Genomic DNA, 24,958 nt, shown 5'->3' with positions numbered 1-24,958 from the left:
AATTCTGTCACTAATCCCACTTTATAGATAAGGAAACCTAGACCCAGAAAGGTGAACAGTCTTTCTCGCCTGAAGCATTATAGCTAATACCAGATGAGCTGGTCTTTGAACCTAACCTGACTGCTCTCTGACTCTGCATGGTAAAAGAACTGTTTGAGGTCTGTTTACCCTGACTTACAGAAGTGTTTTAAGTGTGACACATTTTCATTTTTGAAAACTATACTTGAGCCCTAACAGCTGACTTATGCTTTATTTTATCAGAAAAGTATTAAAATCTCACTTAAGAGTCCATTTTTTAAAAAAGAAAAGTTCTTGGGGCGCCTGAGTGGCTGAGTCAGTTAAGCATGCAACTTCAAATAAGGTCATGGTCTTATAGTTCATGAGTTCAAGCCTTGCATTGGGCTGTGCTGTCAGCCCAGGGCCTGCTTTGGATTCTTTGTCTCCATCTCTCTCTGCCCCTTCCCTGCTCGCTCTTTCTCTCTCTCTCAAAAATAATATACATTAAATTAAAAAAAAAAAAAGGGAGACACCTGGGTGGCTCAGTCACTTAGGCGTCTGACTTCAGCTCAGGTTATGATCTCACAGTTCCTGAGTTTGAGCCCCGCGTCAGGCTCTCTGCTATCAGCATGGACCATGTTTTGGATCCTCTGTCCCCCTCTCTCTCAGCCCCACCTCTCTCTCTATCAAAAATAAATGTTAAAAAAAAAAATAGTTCTCAAAATATGAATAAAGCCTTACATTTTTTTATCGAGTACCTACTATACCAAGTACTTTGCATAAGTAATCACACTTATGTAAAATAAGCATCATCAACTCAACTTGGATAAAGAAACAGTCACAAAGTCACTAAGCTGGAAAGTGTCAAACCTGGGTCCACCTAACTCCAAAGCCTAGATCCTTCTACTACATTACATATTAAATATTTCCTTTTTTTAACGTTTATTCACTTTTTGAGAGACAGAGACAGAGTGTGAACAGGGCAGGGGCAGAGAGAGAGGGAGACACAGAATCAGAAGCAGGCTGTCAGCACAGAGCCCAACACGAGGCTCGAACCCATGAACTGTGAGATCATGACCTGAGCTGAAGTCGGATGCTCAACCAACTGAGCCACTCAGGCTCCCCTACTACATTACATATTAAACAGTAAATCCAAAGTACAAGTAATTTTAGTCATAATGCTTTATCTAAAAATGGTTTCACTCTCTGCTATAGTTAACAGAAACAAAAGTTTTGTTTAAAAATGGAAATGCCAGGGGGGCTCCTTGGTGGCTCAGTTGGTTAAGCGGCCGACTTCAGCTCAGGTCATGATCTCACAGTCTGTGAGTTTAAGCCCTGCATCGGGATCTGTGCTGACAGCTCAGAGCCTGGAGCTGCTTCCAATTCTGTGTCTCCCTCTCTCTCTGCCCCTCCCCTGCTTGCTCTCTCTCTCTCTCTCTCTCAAAACTAATAAACATTAAAAAAAAAAGTTAAAAAAAATAAAAATGGAAATGCCATGTACTTTGTAAAGAAATATTTTTCTTAAATCTAGTATGCTGATTTTCACCCATGCATCTCTGTAAATACCTTTTATCTCCCAGTAGCTTTTCTGAGTATTTAGGCCTAATATTTCTGTGACGACAATTTAGAGTTCACTAAGGCAAGCTGAGAGAAAGCCATCATTGTATCATCTTTAAACTCTTACTTATGTTAAATTAGAGACATAAACCTATCAGACTACACAAAACACTGAACGATTCCAGAATAATCAAATTTGCTACATTTAACCTTTGCTTTTTAATGGACTATCTCCAAGCTTAAACTTTCAATATATCACACTCAAAGTAATGGTTAGGTTGTCATTTGCTGAGAAATCTCTAAAAGTGCTTAGTTTAACAGTTTCAATTTCTACAAAACTGTTGAATTTGAATTTTTTCAGCCAGTGCAGTATCATTTCAACAAATAATTTCTGGTTCTTATCATGTGCGAGTCACTGTTTTGGGAAATCTGTGGGATGTAATGATACAAAAGGAAGGCAGAATAGTTCACTTGTGAAGACCTGGAGCCTCTGCAGTTAGACAGGCCTGAGTTAAAATCTTAGCTCCATCACTTACTAGCTATGAGGCCTTGGGCAAGTTACTTAACCCTTCTAAGGCTCAGTTTCCACATCTCCAAAATATCTAAAACAACAGCCACTAGGGCGCCTGGGTGGCTCAATGAGTTAAGCATCCGATTTCGGCTCAGGTCATGATCTTGCCGTTTGTGGGTCTGAGCCCCGCATCGGGCTCTGTGCTATCAGCTCAGAGCCTGCTTTGGATCCTCGGTCCCCCTCTCTCTGTGCCCCTCCCCCACTTGTACTCAGCTCTCTTTCTCTCTCTCTCAAAAATAAATAAACATTTAAAAAAATTAAAAAAAAATAACAACGGCAGCTATCTCAAAGGGTTTGGGGAATATTAAGTAAGAATAAGGTATGTGAAGTGCTGGCACAAAAGAATGAAATAAATATTAGTGGCTGCAATTATTACTATTATGTCCTCAAGTAATTTACAATCTCATTGAAGAGCTCTTATGAACATGTACTTGTGGGTACTTTTCTTGACTGAGGAACAAGCAAACTAAATCCCTGCCTTTTGTTTAATCCATAACTAGCAAAAAGGCAATATACACATATCATATATTAAAAAAAATGATTCTGATTTCTCAAACTATTAATATTCTCTTTTTTTTATCACCTCAGGTATACATAAAATAACACTTCTATTCGAGATCTTTTATTGAGGCATCTACAAACACAGATAACATAGCTGGAGGCTGTTTGTCTGCTCTATCATTAACAAGTTAAAGGAAATGGATGGCAAACAAAGTGCAAGAAGTTTTACAGGGAACTTTTTTCCTTTGTTTTTGTTTTTAAGGATTTGAGGTCCTAATTCATCATACATAATCCTATTAAAATTATAAGGTTATAGTAAATTAGAAATTATAAGATAATAGTTTCCACTTTGAAAGTCTTTATCAGGAATACCTTACAGCACACCTTTCTGTATGTCAATATTAAGATTTTTACTTGATAAAAAGGATGAAAGCACAAAATATCAGTCCTTTATGCGTCCATTACTTGTTTCCTGGACACAAGGAAAGGCAAAAAGTAGATAGAGTTGAATTAATCATTATAATCACACAAACAAGAGGCAATGCTATTGAACTTAAGAGTTCTGAATCCTAAGTGTCCACTTCCTCTCCCATCCTCTATGGCTTTCTCTGGCTATTTCATGCTACTTATATTTGGAGAGTCAACTATTCTCCTTTCCTCAGTAGTGCTCATTTCAGAAGGTTTTGCCTAATGACTGAGGAGGTAGCAGCTTGTTGGTACTTTTTAGTTGGTACTCTAACTCCTGACAGCTGTCTGATAGTGCCTTAAATTCAGTACAAATCATATTTTAAGTTGATCAGTATCACTTAGGTATTCACTTCCTGTGAAAGTTAGATGTTACTGGGAGAGTGAAGTAGCAAATAAGATAATGTATTTAATGCACATAAGTACTGTACTCTCTTAAAACAAATTAAAGAAATCATAGCTATTAGTATAGGACCCGAAAGGTATATGATAAAATGGAACTATTGAGTTGCAGGGAAAAGACTTGTCTGTTAATCATGTTTTATCACTTATTAGTTCTGAAACCTTGGGAAAACTATTTAAATTCCTTAAATCTCAGTTTCCTTGTCTGCAAAATGGGGACTATTTATATATTGTATTAAGTTGTAAGCATAGAAATTATGTAACCAAAATGTCTGACAATGTTTGGTACACTGTAAGGCTACTATTAGGAGGATGATTCATAATAATGAATGTAATAATTTCCACGGAAACAGAATAAATACAAGGCACTAATTTCTTTTTTTCCTTTTCATGGCCATGTCTAAATCCTAAAATTGCTCAGAAATCTTCAATATTTAAGGTTGAGAACGTGGTACGTGAAATTCTCACTGCTTTTGCCAAGACCTCACCAAATCAAATCTAGCACAAACCACAAAGGCTTAGGCTGTTCTCATTCTCATAAATGTCAGGCAGTAACAGTAAAACAATAGGTCTAACGTTTATGACAATGTAAATGAGATTTAAAAAAAAAACAACTCCAGAAAACTACATAAACACTGCTGTTTAGAGTTTTAAATCATATTATCTTTTGATGGCTGCTATATGTTTTCTTTTGCATTACATTCCTTTAACTTGCTTGAAAGGTTCCTCGCTTTTGAGAAATCTCAAAGAAAACAGCAATAATGGATAGGTGGAGAAAATATTAAAAAGTTTAAACTTGTGGGGTGCCTGGGTGGCTCAGTCAGTCATGATCTGACTTCGGCTCAGGCCATGATCTCGCAGTTCATGAGTTTGAGCCCCGTGTCGGGCTCTGTGCTGACAGCTTGGAGCCTGTAGCCTGCTTCAGATTCTGTGTCTCTGTCTCTCTCTGCTCCCCCTCCCACCCCCTCACCCCCCACTGCTTGTGCTCTCTCTCGCTCTCTCTGTCTCTCTGTCTCAAAAAAAAACATTAAGGAAAAATTTTTTTAATCTAAATTTGTAGTTGATATAATGTAGTAAGTAATTATTCTTAGTCATAAGAAATCACCTTAGAATGTCTTTAGTCTGTTCTTGGGAGGCATTTAAAAGTGTATAATTAAACTCAATTTTCATACAACTTTCATTCTGCGTAAAGTACACCTATGATAGTTGGGTTGGCAGACTTTAATTATGAGAGTAATAAAAGGTTATGGTTTTTGCTTATCTGAAAGATTTCTAAGAAAAGACTGAAAAAGAAATTTTACATTTACCACCTAAAAGGCAGGAAAAGAGAAAAACAATGATAAGTGCAATACACTACACTCTATTTCCTCAGAGATCTTATCCCCAGCAACTCAATCACCTATACCATAGATACTGACTCTTAAGAAATGGAAAGGACCTTGGGCCGCTGAGAGAAAGAACTCAAAATCAATGTACTTTACATATCCAACATTCCTGACTGTCGAATTATTTACAGTTCTTACTTCATTCACGGTTCTAACCAAGCTCAGCTCTTTTATTTTCTAGTTCACATAAGATTGGAGAAAGCTAGGAATGAAAGGAGTAGTAGTTATAGATAGTCAAAAGAACAGTACTATAAAGCTATACCCATTAGCTAAGGGAAAAACAAAAAAAGAATAGCTATTAGAAGACTGACTGGGGCTTTTCAGCAAAGGAATACAAAAACTACATCAAAACTGATGCACCAGGTGATAGCTCAGCTTCTAGCTTACACAACAAGTGCTACTTAGGACAGAAGAGATACATATGATTGATTGTATTTCCATCTAACAAAGAGAATAAAATAAAACAATTTATTCTTAAAGTCATAAAGCTTCAGCAATCTTGAAAACCTATCAACTGTATCTCCAATGATGCTGGCTAATGAAACACAACTAGTTTTCCATCTCATCTCCCCAATCATATTTATTAAAAATAAAGGCAATGAAAATCCCATCTCTAATGCAGTATAACAATTTCCCTATGTCCAACTTAGTATTTCCTTACACTATGTTCCCTTCTCAAAACAATGAGCTGAACTTATACAACTTAATACAAATACAATAATCTTGGGCAGTTAGATACTGCTAGGCAGCAGGATAAGAATTTTACAAATGCTCATTGTTAGTGTTCTTCATAAGAAAACTAGTAGGGTAATGGCTCTTTTTTTATTTAATTAAAAAACTTTTTTTAATGTTTTATTTATTTTTGAGAGAGAGAGAGAGAGAGAGAGGTAGAGAGAGGAGGGGACAGAGAATGTCAAGCAGGCTCTGTACTGACAGGAGAGAGTCTGATGCAGGGCTCAAACTCAGGAACCATGAGATCATGACCTGAGCCTCAGTCAGATGCTTAACCAACTGAGCCATGCAGGCACCCCAAGTGATAGCTTTGTAAGTGAACCTGTTCAGCTAATAATTCAGAGCCAGCAATGGTATGCTTACCATATAATATAGTTATTTAAAGATGCTTTGAATAAGTTAACTAATATTTAATATATGGACTGCAAATAGATAAACTTGATCTTCCCAACTTTCTTCCTAAATATCAAAAAGTGTATATCCTGTAAAAAGATACTAAAATACAGGGGCGCCTGGGTGGCGCAGTCGGTTAAGCGTCCGACTTCAGCCAGGTCACGATCTCGCGGTCCGGGAGTTCGAGCCCCGCGTCGGGCTCTGGGCTGATGGCTCAGAGCCTGGAGCCTGTTTCCGATTCTGTGTCTCCCTCTCTCTCTGCCCCTCCCCCGTTCATGCTCTGTCTCTCTCTGTCCCAAAAAAAATAAATAAACGTTGAAAAAAAAATTAAAAAAAAAAAAGATACTAAAATACATATTTAAGAACATCACTTACCTCATCACTTTCAGGCTGTGAAAACACAATCGGCTGGCCTGTATCTGAAGTTTCCCTTATACTGAGATGTAAGGGAATGTCCCCTAAAAGAGCCCACCAGACATCCATTAGCACTATAAAAGTTTATACAGGCATTTGGAATTTCACTATGTGAACTTCAGAAAAAAAACAAAATTTTCATTCAAGTCAACTTGAATTATGACTATCCTCATATTGCTAAATCTCTAAAAAAGAAATGTCAAATGAAAATTAGGGGCAACATATTCCATTCCATTCCATAGTTCAGACATTGTATATGTGTATATGAAAGCTATATGGTAGCCAATCAAGGGATAAGGACTCTGATTTATTCTTTGCTGTGGGTCTTCTAGCAAGAAATGGCTTAGAAGACATTTGTAAAATTACTTCTCCCTGTAATATCTGATATAGACACATCGTACTAAATAACAAGAGGAAAATGAAGAGGGAAAGATGGGGAGACAAAGCCCCGAAAAAGAATAAATTATCTTCCTGAGGTTGGCAGATGAGTGAGCTAAGAGAACTGCCTGAAAGTAAGCCAGATCTGTTATCTCCACGACCTGCCTCTTTATCATATCTAACTACTTTTCTTTATGTATTAATCTATATAGCATTATATATAACTTGTGAGCTTGATGAGATCTCAGCAAGTATATAAGACCTCTACTACAGACTTGTCAAAAAGATTGTGTGTCTCTCCTGAGGATATGTTACTATTAGGTGGTAGAATTTAGGGTGAAAATGCTCTGATCCATAGTCCAGTTGACTCCACCATACCTTCACAAATGAAGCCTTTCAAAAGGCTTAGACTTGAAATGCTGTAAATGGAGTCTTAAGTAGAAGAGTTGACTCATCATGGTACTGAGCATTCTTAGAACAATTCCAAATCCATGCAAAGGTTACTGAAACCTGGTGTGTATGTGAGCATGTTTATGCAAAATAAGGCATTCAGCACCATGCCAGGCTACTTAAATAAAGCAGAAGTATATGTTACAAAATTACAAACCTATTATAATTTATATTATGAAGTGCATAGAGGAACGGGTAATTCATGCTCCTCTTGTCAGCAAATTTGGGGATTTTAATCAACTCTTTAAATCTTTCTTAAATGTTCAATAGCCAAATGACAAAATACATGAATATTTCAGTAGTCATTTAAATTTGATGTCTATTCTATAGATCAACTTAAGCCTGTAAGAAACTGTCACAGGGGGTAGGGGAAAATATGTTATATAAAATTCTTAGAAACCCATAAAGTTTTTTCTCTTGATTTATGCCACTATAGTAAGGAAACCTGAATGTTTTCATTTCTACTGCAATAATGGAAGAAAAAAGGCACAACCTTCTCCTTTATATAGGCACCTATCAATATAGTTTGTGACTTTCAGGGACTCATAATCCTATCTATAAGCACAGAAGAGTTGATCAAGAAAGAGGAAAACCCTTTTAGAAAATAGGTGGCACACCATAGTGAGAGTGGTAATGGGCTAACAGTTGCATAACAAAGGAGGAGAAAAAGGAGTAATGGTATGGAGAGTGGGTAAAATGCAGTCTGGCCTTGAAACGCACCTTTAAGGGGCCAGGTCTGAAAGAAGCAAGGGCATATTTCAGAGACATAACTGTTACAGAGAAAGTTCTGAGAGCCATTTTCCCAAATAATTATTTAGTGCAGCCCAATGGATGAAAATAAATTAAGAGGCAGCCCGGGAGTCAGTAAAGGACATATTAGGGCCCCCGGGAAGTTCAACCAGCCAGGAGGCCATAGCTGGGAGAGCTCTTTCCCTGACTTCAGTTCCTTTTTCCTGACTACAACCTCTTTGTTATTGAAGCCTCTGCTCCAGATCATGGAAGTCTCATTGGGCCCCATGACTGCATTAAAAGGAAGAGATGTGCCCTGAGTTGGGATTCCAAATTAGTTTTCCCATAACACTGTTAGATACAGCCATCTATAAACACTATCCATTTTTCGTGATCAGTAATCAGTATTTCTGACACATTCTCAGGGTAACTACACATTTGTGAGCTCTTGGTTAAAATGTAACTTAGTGTGATTGCTTCTCTAAGAGATATATTTCAAATTCTAAATAAATGATTTACAATATCGTATATCATACCACCCATTTATAAATCAGGGAATTATAATGTTGTCAGCATAATTCAATAGCGCCATTATAATTACACATTTACTTTATTACATAAGTGTATGTCAATCTGTTGTTATTATGCAGATTTGGGAAATTGAACTTTCTAGGTTAGTTAAATAAAAAACAGTTGCAGAGTATAATTAGTGGCTATAATTAAAGCAACGTATCAAAATATAACATTAGTATTCACCTGGTACTGTGGTGGCTGCTACAGTACAAATGCATAATAACAATAACACATTTAACATCAACTTTTAGAAGTTTAATTATAATAAACAATGTTGTGAAATTCCTTGATCTCTAAGGGATCTTAATTGTTAACTTCCTAAAACTAATAATTCACTCTATTCCTCCCTTATTCAGCATCTAACATCTGCCTTTGCCCAGAACAGAAACTCATTCATAACGAAAATTATCAACACATGTTTCATAAAATGTCCATTAAGTTGCTTGTAGATTTTCCAAAAATCATGTTTTATCTAAAATCTGTGTTTTGCTCACTTAACACATGAGTTCACTTCCCATAACACTAATTAATCCTTCAATTCAGTAACGTGAATGGTATGTACAATGTAAATTTCAGGTACTATATTTCACAGACATGGCAAACACATTATAAAAAGATTACAGAAAACAGAAAATATTATCTTTCTAGAGCAAAAGGACTGATAAACTCAGAACTTATCAGAAAGGCATTTTTTCATATGCACCAAGAACTGACACTTTTAAAGGTTGCTACAACACACTGACCAGGTATTTTCATATGCCTATCTGTTTATACTGAGAGATATGTTCTCAGCTTAGCAAACAAAGTGATGACCATTATTTAAAATAAGGACTTCAAATTACAAAACTCAGACCACAAAACTCTTCTCAAACTCAATTATAGGCAGTTCTTGCTTATGGTAAAAGTGATAATTGGCAGAACAAACCTCCTCTTCAAAAAGCCTCCCACTAATGAAATATATAAAGCCGAAGAAAGGTTAACAAACACATACAACTCCTTATACTTAATTTAAAACACAAAACTGAAGACAATTCATCATTTTCTGAGACACTCTTCATCATCATCTTATCCACACCTCCCCTTCTGCCATTTCCTCTGCAAAAGAATATCCTATGGTCTTACCTAGAACATCAAGATCAAGGGTCCGTGCTAGTCTTCTGGCACCATCAGCACCAAAAATATGAGTTTTATGTTTACATTTTGGACACTGGAAAACACTCATATTTTGGACAAGGCCTAGAACCTAGAATAACAAAAACCACTGAAATCAAAACAAAGTTAAACCAAATCTCAATCCATTATTTCAACAAGTTTTTACTGAGTGCCCACTGGGTTCTAGTGATACAATGATGAATAAGTTATTGTTTCTGCTCTAAAGGGAACTCACACGCTAGTGGGAGAGCAAGACACATGTAATTAACTTTAATAATGTGATAAATGTTAAAGAGATAAAAATAACACGGATCAAAAAATTCTGTCTGGGAAGAATAAGAGGTATCTCTGAGCTGCCCACATTGCTCGGAATTGTTTCTTCAGGTTAAGGATGAGAATAAGGGTTGAGGCCTACAGCAGGAATTCTAGGTGGAAAGAAGAACACAAGCCAAGTCAGGGGAATGTAGCCACACATGGCCTATTTGGGCTACAAGCTAATGGGGGGCAAAGGCAGAAGCTGGCTTGGTAAAGGGAGGTGAAGGTCAGATGGTTAACATGCTAGATGCCATTCATGTGTTTCAGACTTTCTTCTTGAGACAACAGAAAACCACAAAAGGTTTTTCAAGTTGGAAAGATGGCCCAACAAAGGGTTTTTCAAGTTGAAAGATGATCGAGGTAATGTTACAAAATCAGACCCATTTTTTAGAAATTTAGCCCTGATAGCAATACAGAAAAACTAAGCAGAAACACAGGAAAATAAATAATTAAGAGGTTATTGTGAACAAAGTGTCATAGTGAATAACACCTAACAAGTACTGAGTGTTTATTATATACCAGGCACTGGGGGTAAATTATTTAGATGAACTATCTCATTTACTCATCTCAAAAACTTTATGAGATGGGTATTTTATCATCCTCATTCCATAACTGAAAAAAGGACACTTCTAGCAAAAAACTCTTGGCTCTTATCAGAATGTTATTATTTGAAATAAAAATTTAAAGTCTTACAGAAAGTGTCCATCTCTTTCTGAATTTCCTAACTTCTGGCATAAAAGAGATACTTTATAAACATTTGTTAAATAGACAGTTTCTGCAAATATAATCCTTATTCATATTTCTTTTAATCCCATTCTTTTAAAAAAATATTTGTTTGTTTATTTATTTATTGAGAGAGAGACAGAGGTGGGGAGAGACAGAGAAATCCCAAGCAGGCTCCACATTTAGTATGTATGTATGTATGTATTTATTTATTTATTTAGGGGGAGAGAGGGAAGGGGGAGAGGGAGGGAGAGAAAGAGATAAATCCCAAGCAGGCTCCACACTTAGTATTTACTTACTTACTTATTTATTTATTTATTTATTTATTTATTTAGGGGGAGAGAGGGAAGGGGGAGAAGGAGGGAGAGAAAGAGATAAATCCCAAGCAGGCTCCACACTTAGCATGGAGCCCGATGCAGGGCTTGATCCCATGACCACAAGATCATGACCTGAGCCAAAATCAAGAGTTGAATGCTTAAGTGACTGAGCCACCCAGGTGCCCCAATCCCATTTTCTCATTAATGGAAATTAAAGCAGTGCTTTGCTTCTAAAATAAAAATAAGGAAACACAATTATCAGAGGCTTAGAGATAACATGTGTATATCATCCTATCAATTCCACCAAAAAGATCATCATTACAGGAGGTATCTCTATTAGAACATGTGCATTTTAAATGAAGGACAGCAGTGATAGTCTACAATGAAACATATAGATAAGGTGATCAAATTTATTCTTCTCTCTGAAAAGAGAAACAGAAAAGACTAAAGTTTTTCAGAACACATGCAAATGAAGACAAATTGTGAGGGACATACATTTGTAGCTAAGCATTTTCTAAGCATCGAATAGATGCCATTTTGCTGATGCAAAGCATTATAAAAAATAAATCACACTGTACTTCGGTAATTCAATACCATCTCCAAAAAGCCAGAAGAAAACACCGCTAATATCACACACCTTATTTCTTTATTCACTATGTCTATATAATATACCCATTGCTTGGGCATTTTACTGCCATTTATATGAAATGTGATATAGTCCCCTCACTGTAGAGCTTTCAACTTGAACATAAATATATCACTCAAGAAATGGGAGGGCAGTGCCTGGGTGGCTCAGTTGGTTAAGCATCTGACTCTTGATTTCGGCTCACGTCATGACCTCAGAGTTTGTGACTTGGAGTCCCACAGTGGGCTCCATGCTGACACTGTAGAGCTGGGTCAGGATTCTCTGTCGCCCTCTACGCCCCTTCTCTGCTGTCTCTCAATCTCTCTCTCTCAAAATAAATACATAAACGTAAAAAAAAAAAAAAAAAAAGAAAGAAAAGAAAAGAAAAGAAAAGAAAAGAAAAGAAATGGGAAAGGAAAAACAAATAATGTGAACACCTACATGAGGGTATACTCTAATTCAGAGAGAATGGGAAAAGCATCCCTACTCCACAATCTCTTAGACTCCCCAAAACAGAAAGGGATGGAGCAAGTATTTTCAATGTATATGATTAACGTAGAAGTATCTTGTTACTGTTCTCTATGCCTCAGACATGTTCTCTATAAAGACCACAAAATGGCACAAACATAAAACTATAAGCAAACAATATTTAATGGGCTCCTATTATATGCCAGTTACCGGGCTAAGCGAAAGGGGTAGCATTCAGTGGTGAGCAAAACAGACTTGATCCTCACGCTCCTGGATAGAGAAATAGACTAAACAAATATTGCAAAAATCTACTTAAAAACTGGAAGAGCTTCTCTGGAAGCAAGTACAGTGTATTATGAGAGTGTAGAACACAGAGGACAACATACCCTGGGAGTCACAGAGGAGTTTCTTGAGGAAATATGTGACGCAGAAGTTAAAGAATAAAAAGGAGGAAAAACTCTCAAGATACAAGTAGGGAGAAGTTTCCTTCAAGGAATTGAAAAGCCAGCATGGTTGAGGAATGGTGTGAGTAGTGTGAGATTTTTCTAGCAGGACACAAAGCACTAAACATAAATAAAAAGTCATTTTGTTAAAGTGGTCATTAAAATTAATAACTAAATTGGAAGACACAAGAGAGAGTGAAAAGGCAAAGTATAAAGCAGGAGGTGGTATTTATAATATACATCCATGACACAGGGCTTTTATCTGGAATATATAAAGAACTCTACAAATCAATAAGAAAAAGTCAGAAATTAAAAAATGGGCAAGACTTAACCAGCACTCCATAAAAGAGGATATGCAAAGACCAACAAATGTGAGAAAAAAGGGTTCAACTTCACTAATCATCAGAGAAATGCAAATTAGGACCACAATGAGATATCATGCATATAAGCTTTAAGACCTGATTAGAATAGATGAATGTCTATATGACTGTAACAACCACCAACACCAAATCTCCATGAGGATGGAGAGCAAGTAAAACTCATAGTCTCACCTGAGTGTAAACGGGTACGACCATTTTGTAAAGCTGGCAGTTAATCCAAATAATTGATATATGTTTAGTTTCTACTATGGCATAGTAATTCTGCTCTCAGTTATAGATTAACAGGAATGTGAACTTAACATTCAACAAAACACATGTACAAAAGTATTCACAAATAACACTAATTATTCCCAGATAGAAAATGACCAAATGGCCATCAACAGTAAAATGGACAAATAAATTGTGGCACAGTCACACAATGGAATGCGACATGATAATGAAGTTTAAGCAAAATAAGCAACATGAAAGTATATACTTATTATTCCATTTACATAAAGTTTACAAACAGGCAAAACTAATTTATGGTGTTATAATTTGGGTTCCACTTTGGGGAAACTATTATAAATAATGCTTCCATGAATGTTTTTATACATGTCTCCCCCTTTTTCTCTCTTTTTTTTTTTTTTGCTAAGTATTTAGGTTACGCATGTTTAACTTCAGCAAAAAATGCCAGGTTTTCCAATAAAGTTCTACCAATTTACACTCCTCCCAGTAATGTATGAGAATTCCAGGTGTGACACAGCTTCACCAACATATGGTATCATCAGTCTTCTTTATTTTAGCAAGTATGGTGAGCCCATTGTGCTGGACTGTTCAAACTGTCAATGTGTTTATAATAGGAACTATATTTCCTAGAATCTTCCTTCATATATATGACTCCTGGTTAAAGTTCCCTGAAAGTGGAATGAAAACCCCGGGGTGGCAGTGAAGCCTTAGGCATCACACTCTACTTTCCTTTGGTTAGAGCTGGTGAAAGCTTTCTTTCACCAGCAGGAGTGTACGTGTATTCCAGTTTGCTCTCTTTCTTCCTGATGCTGTGCCCAGCTCTCCTTTGCACTGTGGCTTTAATTTGTGTTGCCATAATTATTAATGAAGTTGAGCATATTTTTTAAGAATTTTCCAATGTTTATTTATTTTTGAGAGAGAGAGAGAGAGAGAGAGAGAGACAGAGCGTGAACAGGGGAAGGCAGAGAAAGAGGGAGACACAGAATCCAAAGCAGGCTCCAGGCTCTGAGCTGTCAGCGCAGAGCCTGACACAGGGCACGAACTGCGAGATCATGAACCAAGCCAAAGTCGAACGCTTAACCGACTGAGCCATCTAGGCGCCCCGAGCACATTTTACATGTTTATTGGTCATTGTATATTCTCCTCTGTGAAATGTCTGTTCAGGATTCTTGCCTTTTTTTTTTTCTATTGATCATGTGTTGTTGTTGTTGTTTTTCATTGAATTGTACGTATTCCCAGTATTTTAAAATATAATTCCTTTGTATTTTTTTTAATTTTTTTTAAACATTTATTATTGAGAGACAGAGAGAGACAGAGTGTGAGCATGGGAGGGGCCGAGAGACAGGGAGATACAGAATCTGAAGCAGGCTCCAGGCTCTGAGCTGTCAGCACGGAGCCTGTCGCGGGGCTTGAACTCACAAACCGAGAGATCATGACCTGAACCGAAGTCAGACGCTCAACGGACTGAGCCACCCAGGCGCCCCGAAAATATAATTCCTTTGTTGATTGATTCTCAACTTTGATACTGATTTCATGCTGAAATGATAATATTTTTAATATACTGAGTTAAGTATGTTATTAAAATTAAGGTCACCTGTTTTGTTTTGTTTTGTTTTCCTACATTTTAAAATATGGCTACTAAAGGGGCATCTGGGTGGCTTAGGCGGTAAGGCATCCAACTTTGGCTCAGGTCAAAAATCTCATGGTTCGTGGGTTTGAGCCCTGTGTTGGGATCTATGCTGGCAGCTTGGAGCCTGCTTCAGATTCTCTGTCTCCCTTTCTCTTTCTGCCCCTCCTCTGCTCCTGCGTTCTCTCACTCTCAAAAATAAATAAACATTAAAAATATATATACGGCAACTAACTATTTTTAAATCACATTTGTGGCTTGCATTACATTTCTGCTGGAAAGTACTGTTGTAGACAATTGAAGCATAACTACAGAATTTATTTTGGTAGTTCTCCTATTTAATGTTGCTTTAAGGTCCTAAAGATGCACAAAAACATTTATGAGGGCCAGTGATTTATGAATATTTTTAAAAATTGGAGAAACATGAAACAGTTGCCTCCAAGACTATATAAGAAAGATAAACTGTAAAGTTTCTTTGCTTTTAGTTGAAATTATATCAACTGATTGTGATAACACACACATACATTTATTTGATTAATTAGAAAGAAAACATATTAAGATATGCAAAGTATGTGACAGACAACTTTTTCAATTCTTAGTTGGAAGAAAACTTAAAAGAAAGCCTGGAGTGTTAAAAAGATTAGAAAACACTATGCTAGGTTTTAAAAAAGCAGTCCTCCATAATCAAAGAGTTTTGAGCAGGTACTGCCTGCTCCCCCCCAAAAATGCCTTATATTGTGTGAATATTTCATGTATTGTTAGGCTGTTTGTTTATTATAGAACTATTTTGTATAGCAGAAACATTAGAAAACAGATGCTTTGCCATAGCTTAATTTACATAATACCATTAAAATGCAGCTGCAAGCATGCTCAATCATTTTTTAATGTCTCATCAAAATATAACATGACTTTTTGTGTCAACTATACTGAAATAAAAAAATTTTAAAGAGAAAAAATGTATAAGATCCCGATCTCTTTTTACCTCAGCCAGTTTTACTGAAAGTAAATGCCACATGTCTGCTTAACATCAGCCACCACAAACCTTTTACACGTTATTTTTACGTTATTCCAATCCATCATTGGCTCAGAAGGGTACTTCTTTTATCAACTTAAAAAAAATTGACTCTCTTGAAATATCAACATTGCTTTGAAATATTGGATTTTTGTGTCCAACTGAATTGAATTAAGCAAGCTCAAAAGGCCTCAATTTTAATTTCTTCTTGGCATTTTAAATTCAGATTCAGGTAAGTAACAAGCAAGATTTTCAGGCTACTATGTAATCCAATTTCTCAAGGTTACAATCAGGTTAAATTCTTGCTGGTTGGAATTTGTCACAAGGATTACAAAATATTTAAGAAAAAAATGAGGAAGAGAAACTGTTAAATAGAAAATAAATAAAAATAACTGAAATAGATTAGATTCAGTTCTCCATTAGCCTTGAACCAGGTTTTAGCATATTCCTTGAAACAAGTGTACAAATATTATAATTTTTAAAAATGACATGGATGTTTTTGTTTTCTTTTTCAGAAGTAGTCTGGCATGGAAAGAACAATGAATGGGGAAATTCATGTTCTTCTCAGGACCAACTAAATAGCTGTGTGCCCATGAGGTGCAAACTCAACTTCTCTACATCTTGAATTCCAAAATGAGGGTTTATATTAAATGATGATCTCTATAATAATGATCCCTAAAATCTACTACTAAAACAATAACATTCAGAGCCTCCCTTTATAGTACCATGTACTAAGGTCTATGCTAAGTACTACATATATAATCTCATTTAACTGCCATTATAACCTATGAGATCAGTCACAAAACACTGAAGCTAAATTACTTGCTCAAGGTCAAACAGTTAGTAAATAACACAGCCAAAATTCAAACCAGCTGGGTCACTGCTTTGTATATGGAAGTCAATAAACAAGATGACAAGTAAATGGACTCGAGGATTTTGTTCATGGAACTAGGCGGTCTGAAACAATACTGAGCCAATATAGTCAGGGATAGTAATGAAGAGCACAGTTATAATGGAAGGCCTAATTTGAACCATTTTCACACTCACTGCTGCAATCCAACCTTAGATTTCATTTTCTTCTCCTGGTCATGGAATTCCCTTTCCCAAAAAACACCCTCATTATACCTCTCTTGACTCCTCCCCATTAATCAATCCACCCATTTCCTGCCCTTACTTGCCCACCTAGACAGTCAGAAACCCAATGGTAAGCAAATTTAATGGAGACCTCTCTTGCTCCCTGAAATTTCTAAGCTTGTGGTATTCTCCCATGTCCATATTACTACAGTTTGGATTACTCAATTTTGGATAATCCACAGAAAAAGCAGTTAAAAATGTGGGCTCTGGAAAGCATACTGTTTGGGATAGGAGCCCAGATGCCCACTAAACTGACAGGTAACCTTATGTGAGTTATTTAATCTTCTTACCACAGTTTCCACATCTGCAAAATGAGAGAAAAAAATGTTATCTGTATCACAGGGTTGTGAGAGTTATTATTACTTTAATTCATGTAAATCACATAGAACAGCATTCTCAATAAAAACATTCATGGACTTGTGAGAGATCCCAAGGGAAGACACAAATGAGCATACAACTTTGGTCTCTGAGATGTAATAATGGTCAAGATGCAGACTGCTACCCAGTTGTATAAAGGTTACCAAAAAAGAAAAGTCACTCTTCTAAAAGTGGAAAAATTAACCAATTGTGAAGAAGGAAGCCACATGTGATACATCATGTGCAAACTAGTGTGTTCCTAGAAAGAATTCAAACAGCACTTTGTAAAGCCTCTACAGCCAATAATGAAAGATTCTTCAAATACATCGAAGGTATGAAACTTCCCAGAGAACCAAATGAGACTATTTGATAATCACAGAGGAAAACATATTCAAGGAAGAAAGGAGAGAATAAATGTGTCACTTGCCTCTATTTTCACATAAGACTGCCTATTTCTAAATTGTTTTTTATGGCAGGTCAGCTCGAGGTATTAAATATAATTGGACTTTTGGGGTCTAAGAGACAAACAAGATAGATGCTAAAAAAAGCTCTAACATGTGTTTCATGAATACATGAGTTTTGAAGACATTCACAGGTGAAGGTGTGGAACCCCAGGTCCAAACAATTAACCTACTACCATAACTGGCCACTCTGCCAGAAAAATAATAAACCACAACTTTGATCCTCATTGTTGAGAACATTGTGTAGGGTCTGTGGTAATGAAAATGGAAAACAGTGGAAAATGGAAAGAAAACATTGATGGGAATCACCTAATTGAGGTTCTAAGATCACCTCATTTTTCTTAGAAGAAAATATAATCATTAACCCTTTCAAATAAATATTTAAAAGCTCCACACCACACTAGTATTTTTGGTTTCTTTGAATTTCTTGTTTTTAATCAGCAAGAAAAGTAAACCACAGGAAAAGCAAAATTCCTATCTCCCTTTTTTAAAATAAATAAATATTCTCAAGGCTGAAATAGTTATAGAATTTTCAGGACTACTTACAAGGGAAAAAAAAGGTAAGTGCAGTGACCAGCATTAGGCTATAATCTGTATTTTATTTCCAGGTCATCTGTAGCAGAGACAGGTAGCTTTGACCAAAGTCCATGGCCTCATCTTCATTGGCACATAACTAATCTAATTTTCTTGGGCTCCTTGAGAAATGTGACATATGATCACATGACTTTTAGTGAAGTGTGAGTAGAAATGTATGTATGTCTGGTCCATAAAAATCTCCATGTACACACCTCTGTTCCATTTCCCCCCCTGGCTGGCTCAAAAGAGGATGGCCCCAAAGGTGGGTTTAGAACTCACATGTGAAAATGGCAGAGGCTACAGCAGCTTAAATGAGTTCCTGGGAGAAGACCACCCTGCTCACCTGTTCATCTATGAGTACTGTTACATGAGCAAGAAATAAACTTCTATTGTATTTGCATCATTATATATTTTGAGGTTTATCTGTGACAGCAATTAACATGTATTAAATAATGCAAATTTAAATTAACACAGAATTTTAGACTCTAACTTTAGCAACTAATCTATATGAAAAGAATGGTTTAGGCTCAACTAAAGTACTCAAGGAATAAAGAAATCTCAAAGACACTATGCATCTAAGGTGTAAAAAATTTGTTAACATTCTTATTAGAAAATAAAGGACTCGGGGCGCCTGGGTGGCGCAGTCGGTTAAGCGTCCGACTTCAGCCAGGTCACGATCTCGCGGTCCGTGAGTTCGAGCCCTGCGTCGGGCTCTGGGCTGATGGCTCAGAGCCTGGAGCCTGTTTCCGATTCTGTGTCTCCCTCTCTCTCTGCCCCTCCCCCGTTCATGCTCTGTCTCTCTCTGTCCCAAAAATAAATAAACATTGAAAAAAAAAAAAAAAAAGAAAATAAAGGACTAGTCAAAACACGTAGACCAAATACATAAATATCTATGAAATGTATCTGTTTCATGATAACATTCTGAAAGTAATTATAATAAGCAACATTAATCGACATTTTATATTTACATTATTGGTTGTTTCAGCTTGTGCCGAACACTGTACTAAGCTTTTTACACGCATTATCTCATTTATTTCTCTACTCAATCCTCTGAGGGAAATGGTACTATAATTCTCATATTCTGAATTAAGTAACTTGCAGAGGTCATACAGCAACAAAGTGACAGACCTAGGATTTGAACTCTAGCATTCAGATTCCTGAGCTTATTCTCTTTACCACTATGCAAAAATGCCACTGTAAGTAGCACCCTATTGCCTAAAAAAATTATAATAAAATTTCTAAAGGAATTTAATTTGTAACCATAAAAGAAGTTATAAACTTATTAAAGAATATAGCTCTCTCAGGGCTAAAAAATATCAATCTATGTATAAGAGGCTACAAATATACAGATTAATAAATCTGTTTCTGTGAGGAGAAGGGATGGTCACATACATCATGTGATGTGAACAGTACTAAAAAGGCCAACACCAAATCATTTGCTCCACCAGTCTCTTCCTTGCCAAACAGTTTTAAATCACAACCCTCATAGAGAATAAGGGCAGGGATTTGTGACTGAGAATCTAATGTCTTATTTCTACCTCACTGTCATCTTGAGCAAAAAACTAGCTCCTGGTAGATTTATTAATATGGCAGCCTAACTCTCAAAATCCCTTAGATTTCTGCCATTTTTTTTTCTAACCACCCTACCTCATGTAATCAATCGCCACGCCTGGCAATTCTTCCTTCAAAACGTCCACCACATTTATTCCCCTTTCCATTTTCAATGCTGTTATACTACATCAGACCCTTACTTCCTATCACCTATAGTGGTGTTTTTCCAAATTATTAAAACTATCTTACCATAAGAGAAATATTTTAAGTGTTTATCAATACAAATGTACACTTCTATGTATTGACAACTGAGACCAAATCTTTATGAAATAATACTTTCTCTTTTTAAGAGCAATTAACCTGGATATTGAAACCTTTGGTTTCATCCCTCACAGTATTGGTTTCATGACTCATTGGTGGGTTACAACCTGCAGTTTGAGTAACTCTGACCATTGCAAATGCTTCCTTCATGCCTCCACACTCTCCTGGCTCCTGTCCTTTCTATTCATTTCCACCAAATTAAGTATTTTTAAAGTTCCATTCAAATCAATTAATTATTTCCTTTCCCGCATTCTTTATGGACTCCTCTAAAAATCTCAAGAACAAAGTCTAAATCCTTAGCTCAGCTGTTAAAGCTCTACCAAACCTGGGCCTAGTATAACCACTGGCAAACATTACCTCAACTATAGAGAAACTGAACAACCCTGAACACAACTTGTGATTTCCTGATTCTTTTCAGACTCACTTCTGTCCCTCCAGTCCCTTGCGATAGCTATGAAAATCCTATTCCATTCATTTAATCTGTATATATTTAGTAAGCAACAATATGTTCTTGGCACAGAGGGAGGTAAGGAGTGCCTTCACTCAGAGCTTATAGTCTGGCACTACAAATGTGAAAGTACTGACAACTATGAAAACAGTTAAAAAGGAGAAATAGAGTGTTACTAGATCATGCACTAGAAAGAATTCACCTAGTTAACAGGGACAGGGCAGTCTCCCAGAAAAAGAACCATTTAATCTAAGTACCAAAGGATAAAAAGGAGCTACTAAGTTAAAAAAAAAATGAGGGTAAGTTAAAAAAAAAATGGTTCTCATGTGGAGAAACAGCATGCTCAAGGCCATGAAGAAAGAAACTTTGTGGCAATCTAAAATACATGGAAGATGACCAGTTTCACTGTAGCAGAGAGAATGCAAGGCAGAGTGACCTGTGAGCTGAGGAATAAAGACAACAGCAGATTGTGGCTGGCGTTATATCCAAGGTCAAATGTCCATATAAGTATTTACCTTAGGCCTATCATACACTTGGTAATTGAGTATTTAAGAATATTTAAGGCATGTTTTCTTGCCCTCCAGGAACTCACATTCTTCTGTGGAGACTGACAGGTAAACTGTAGTGGGATAAGAGTCAAACTAGGTATATGATACAGTAGTTCAGAGAAAGATTAACCTTTTCTGGGAATTTGGGAAAAGCTTTCCAGAGAAAGTAAATTTCCTGAGCAAGAATTTGAAACATGCATATGAGTTCCCAAGCTAACAATGGCTTATCAGGCAAGGGACTAGGATATGCAAAATAACAGGGGCATAGAAAAAATCATGACTTTTCCATGAAAGCCCTACTTAATAGCTCAGAGAAGAAAGTGTTCTCATGCTCCTCAGAATTCAGGGCACCTTCACCATAATGGAGCTAGTCCACAAGACCATAAGGAACTTAACAGAAAAGGCTTCATCCTTTTTTTTTTTTTTTTAAATCACCAAGGGAACTTATCACAGTACTTTGCTTATGGAAGGCATTCAATATGAGTAAATACATATTTGTAGAATAAGCTATCTACTGAATTAAAATTAAGGGTTCATTACCTATAGAAAGAGTAAGAGAAGAAACATACTTTAATATAATTTTCAGGAGCTGGTAAAGAGACTGCCCAAGAAGGAAGGGCTGGAGAGTGAAATCCCTGTAACTCTAAAAGTTCAAATGGTAAGGGAAGGACTCTAAACTGAGGTGCCTGGACCTCCCTTGTACAAGAAGCAACAAAAATGTGTTAGAATGTCACAAGCAAAAAGTACTCACTGTTAAAAATGTGTAAAGTTAAAAATTTTTTTTAATTTATTTGTTTTGTGTGTGTATGCATGTGTGTTGTGAGAGAGGGAGAGGGAGGGGTGGGGAGTGCTCATGCTCAGGGGAAAGGCAGAGAGAGAGGGAGAGAGGGAGAGAGAGAATCCCAAGCAGGCTCCATGCTGTTAGTGCAGAGCTGAACCCATGAGATCATGACCGGATTCGAAATTAAGAGTCAGACAGACGCTTAACCAACTGAGCCACAGAGATGCCCCTGAAAAAAATTTATTGTTTAAAAAAAAACAGTCTACCTACAAACACTGAAATAATCAAGGATTTGGCAGAGTTGATATGATTTCAGGCAGAGAACGGAGAATTTAATAGTTCATTTCTTCTTCTCCTTCCCTTATCCAAGCCTTGAGTTTTAAGAAAGCATTTAAATTAACTTCAAAATGTTCTTGTAGACATTACTAAACTCTGTCCATACCAATGAATTCCAATGACATCATTGTTTCCATGGTAACTAATGCACTTCAAAAAGGGAAAAAAACAGAAAGCAAGACTAAAGACCAGGCAACAATGAAATAAAGTGGTATAAACAAAGCATAACATTTCTTCTTTGCATTTATGGAACACGTTCTAATTTCAGATGCTTTATGATTACTTAGACTCCAAGGCTCTTAAATGCCAGAAGTATCTCAGAGGTCATCAAATCTACATCCCACACATAACCAGGATCCCCTTTACAATGTAGCTGCACCATGGTTGTCCCAGTGTTTACAGAGCTCATTGCTGCAACGTTCTCACTCATTCGCTTGCAAAGATTACTGAGCACCTTGTTCTGAGATGATTAACATATTTTACCTCCTTTAAACATTTTTCTTGTTTAGGGGTGCCTGGGTGGCTCAATCAGTTAAGCATCTGACTCCTGATTTTGGCTCAGGTCGTTATCTCACAGTTCATGAGTTTCAGTCCCACATTGGGCTCCACACCGCCAATGCAGAACCTGCTTGGGATTCTCTCTCTCCCACTCTCTCTGCCCCCACCCTGCTCGCTCTCTCTCTCTCTCTCTCCAAAAATAAATAAATTAACATTAAAATTTTTTCCCTCTTGTTTAGAGGGCATATAATTGAAACATAGGGGTGAAAAAAAGAGGGCTATTATAAAGATACAGGATGATGTCATAAAAGCTAACTTGGGATTATGCAGTTCCGATGACTTTTACATCTATTCCACTTCAGCCCCACACACCCATGACCAACCACATCTGGGACCTTGTCATTACCCAGAAGTGTTCCAACTCTGCACACATAAACTGCAACATTTACTTTCTGGTCACAAACAGCTCTTTCACTCCCTAGCTAATTCTGCACTAGTCCTATGAGCTTTTTGCAGCCCAAGATCCTGCATGTGAAATATTTCCTCACTGTATTTCCTTGCTTCTATTCTTCAGTGGCACCCACCTAGCAATAGCCTAACCTGGACTTAGTGTTTCCCTCTTCCCCGCTGTTATGTTCCATAGGACTCTGCCTCACCCTTTCTTCCAGAGTCTAGAGAAAAATCTGTTGGAACAATTGAGATTGTTTGCCTCTTTACTTATAGGGCAATATATATCAAGTGCTGCAGGTAAGTGAAAATAACATAAAAGACTAACAGATACATACACTGAATCTGTCATTAGATCCCATCAATTTGGTCATTAGACATCCAACTAGCAAAGTGCATGTAAAACCTCACCCATAGCCGAAGTCCCATCAAGTAACAGCATCAGTTGAAATAGGTGTATGCAATGATAATTTACAGGGTGGGAAATAAAAAGTGCTGGTTTCAGCTTTTTAAAAGACTTTTCCCTCAAGAACTGCATGATGCTTTTGAGTAGACTGTACATAGGTCTCTACCCTTATCTTACAGAATGAGAAGTTAAGCATTCCCTTACATGCTGATAGGATGACTGTTATCCTAGTTGAAGTGGCAGTAACAGACCACTGGCCCTGTTACCTAATTTCTGCTAGAAAGATTACAGATAACTCGTTTTCAGTTTTCGGTTGATAGCCCTCTAACTTTTTGCTGATTTATATTTTTAAAATCCCATGTAAGTATTCTTATTTAGTGGGGAGCCTGGGTGGCTCAGTCAGATAAGCATCTGATTTCGGCTCAGGTCATGATCTCTCAGTTTTGTGGGTTCCAGCCCAGCATCGGGCTCTGTTCTGGCAGCGTGGAAGCTGCTTGGGATTCTCTCTCTCTCTCTCTCTCTCTCTCTCTCGCCCTCTCCCTCTCTCTCTCTTTCTCCCTCTCTCTCTTTCTCTCTCTGCGCCCCCCCCTGCTCTTGCTCTCTCTCTCTCTCTCAAAAATAAATAATAAACATATTTTTTAAAGTATTCATATTTAGTTATTTGGGTGGGTGTTACTTATACCTAGTCTAAAAAACTCTGTCCTGTAAGATTTAAAATCTACTCCTGAATTAATCAAGGCCATCTGATAGCCAAGATGGAGGCATCATGTTGCCTTTGTACACAAATGCTTGCTCTAAACTGTATTCTGGCACAAGACCACTTGCTTACACTGATGCACACTTGGAGAAAAAACCTATTTATGTTTTTTGTTTGGTTAAATTTATTTATTTTGAGAGAAAGAGAGCACAAGCAAAGGAGGAGTAGAGAGAGAATCCCAAGCAGGCTTCAAGGTGTCAGCGCAGAGCCCAGTTCAGGTCTCGAATTCACGAACTGTGAGATCATGACCTGAACCGACATCAAGAGCTGGATGCTTAACTGAGTGAGCCTCCCAGATGCCCCTATTTATGGTTTTTAAGAAAAGGTAATGAGAGTGTGTTCATTATATAAAGGATTTCTTTTTTCTGAGAACCTAGGAGAGACTTATGCCTCTCTGGTCTCAGCTCTCTTTCCCTTGAACTTCAAGCTCTTTCTAACCTCATGGAAATGGACAGTTTTATAAAAACTCTATGTGGCTGCTAGAAAATTCACGGCATACTTCT

General features: G+C 37.0%; 1 protein-coding gene across 1 annotated transcript in view; it reads right to left on the bottom strand.

The window, feature by feature from the left end:
- NUBPL (NUBP iron-sulfur cluster assembly factor, mitochondrial) overlaps positions 1–24,958 on the bottom strand; it is a 223,000-nt gene that overhangs the window by 1,262 nt on the left and 196,780 nt on the right. The window contains exons 9-10 of the mRNA XM_047075581.1: positions 9,670–9,790; positions 6,379–6,461 (exon numbers count right to left, since the gene is read on the bottom strand). Of these exons, the coding sequence (XP_046931537.1) occupies positions 6,379–6,461; positions 9,670–9,790 (204 nt within the window). The remainder of the gene's footprint in view (positions 1–6,378; positions 6,462–9,669; positions 9,791–24,958) is intronic.

The sequence above is a fragment of the Lynx rufus genome, unplaced genomic scaffold (genome assembly GCF_022079265.1).
Source record: "Lynx rufus isolate CCGP_SWC_20201006 ecotype Redwood Valley unplaced genomic scaffold, mLynRuf1.p SCAF_13, whole genome shotgun sequence".
Classification (NCBI taxonomy): domain Eukaryota; kingdom Metazoa; phylum Chordata; class Mammalia; order Carnivora; family Felidae; genus Lynx; species Lynx rufus.
The sequence above is the reverse complement of the archived record's forward strand: the minus strand, read 5'-3'. Positions and strand labels throughout refer to the sequence as shown.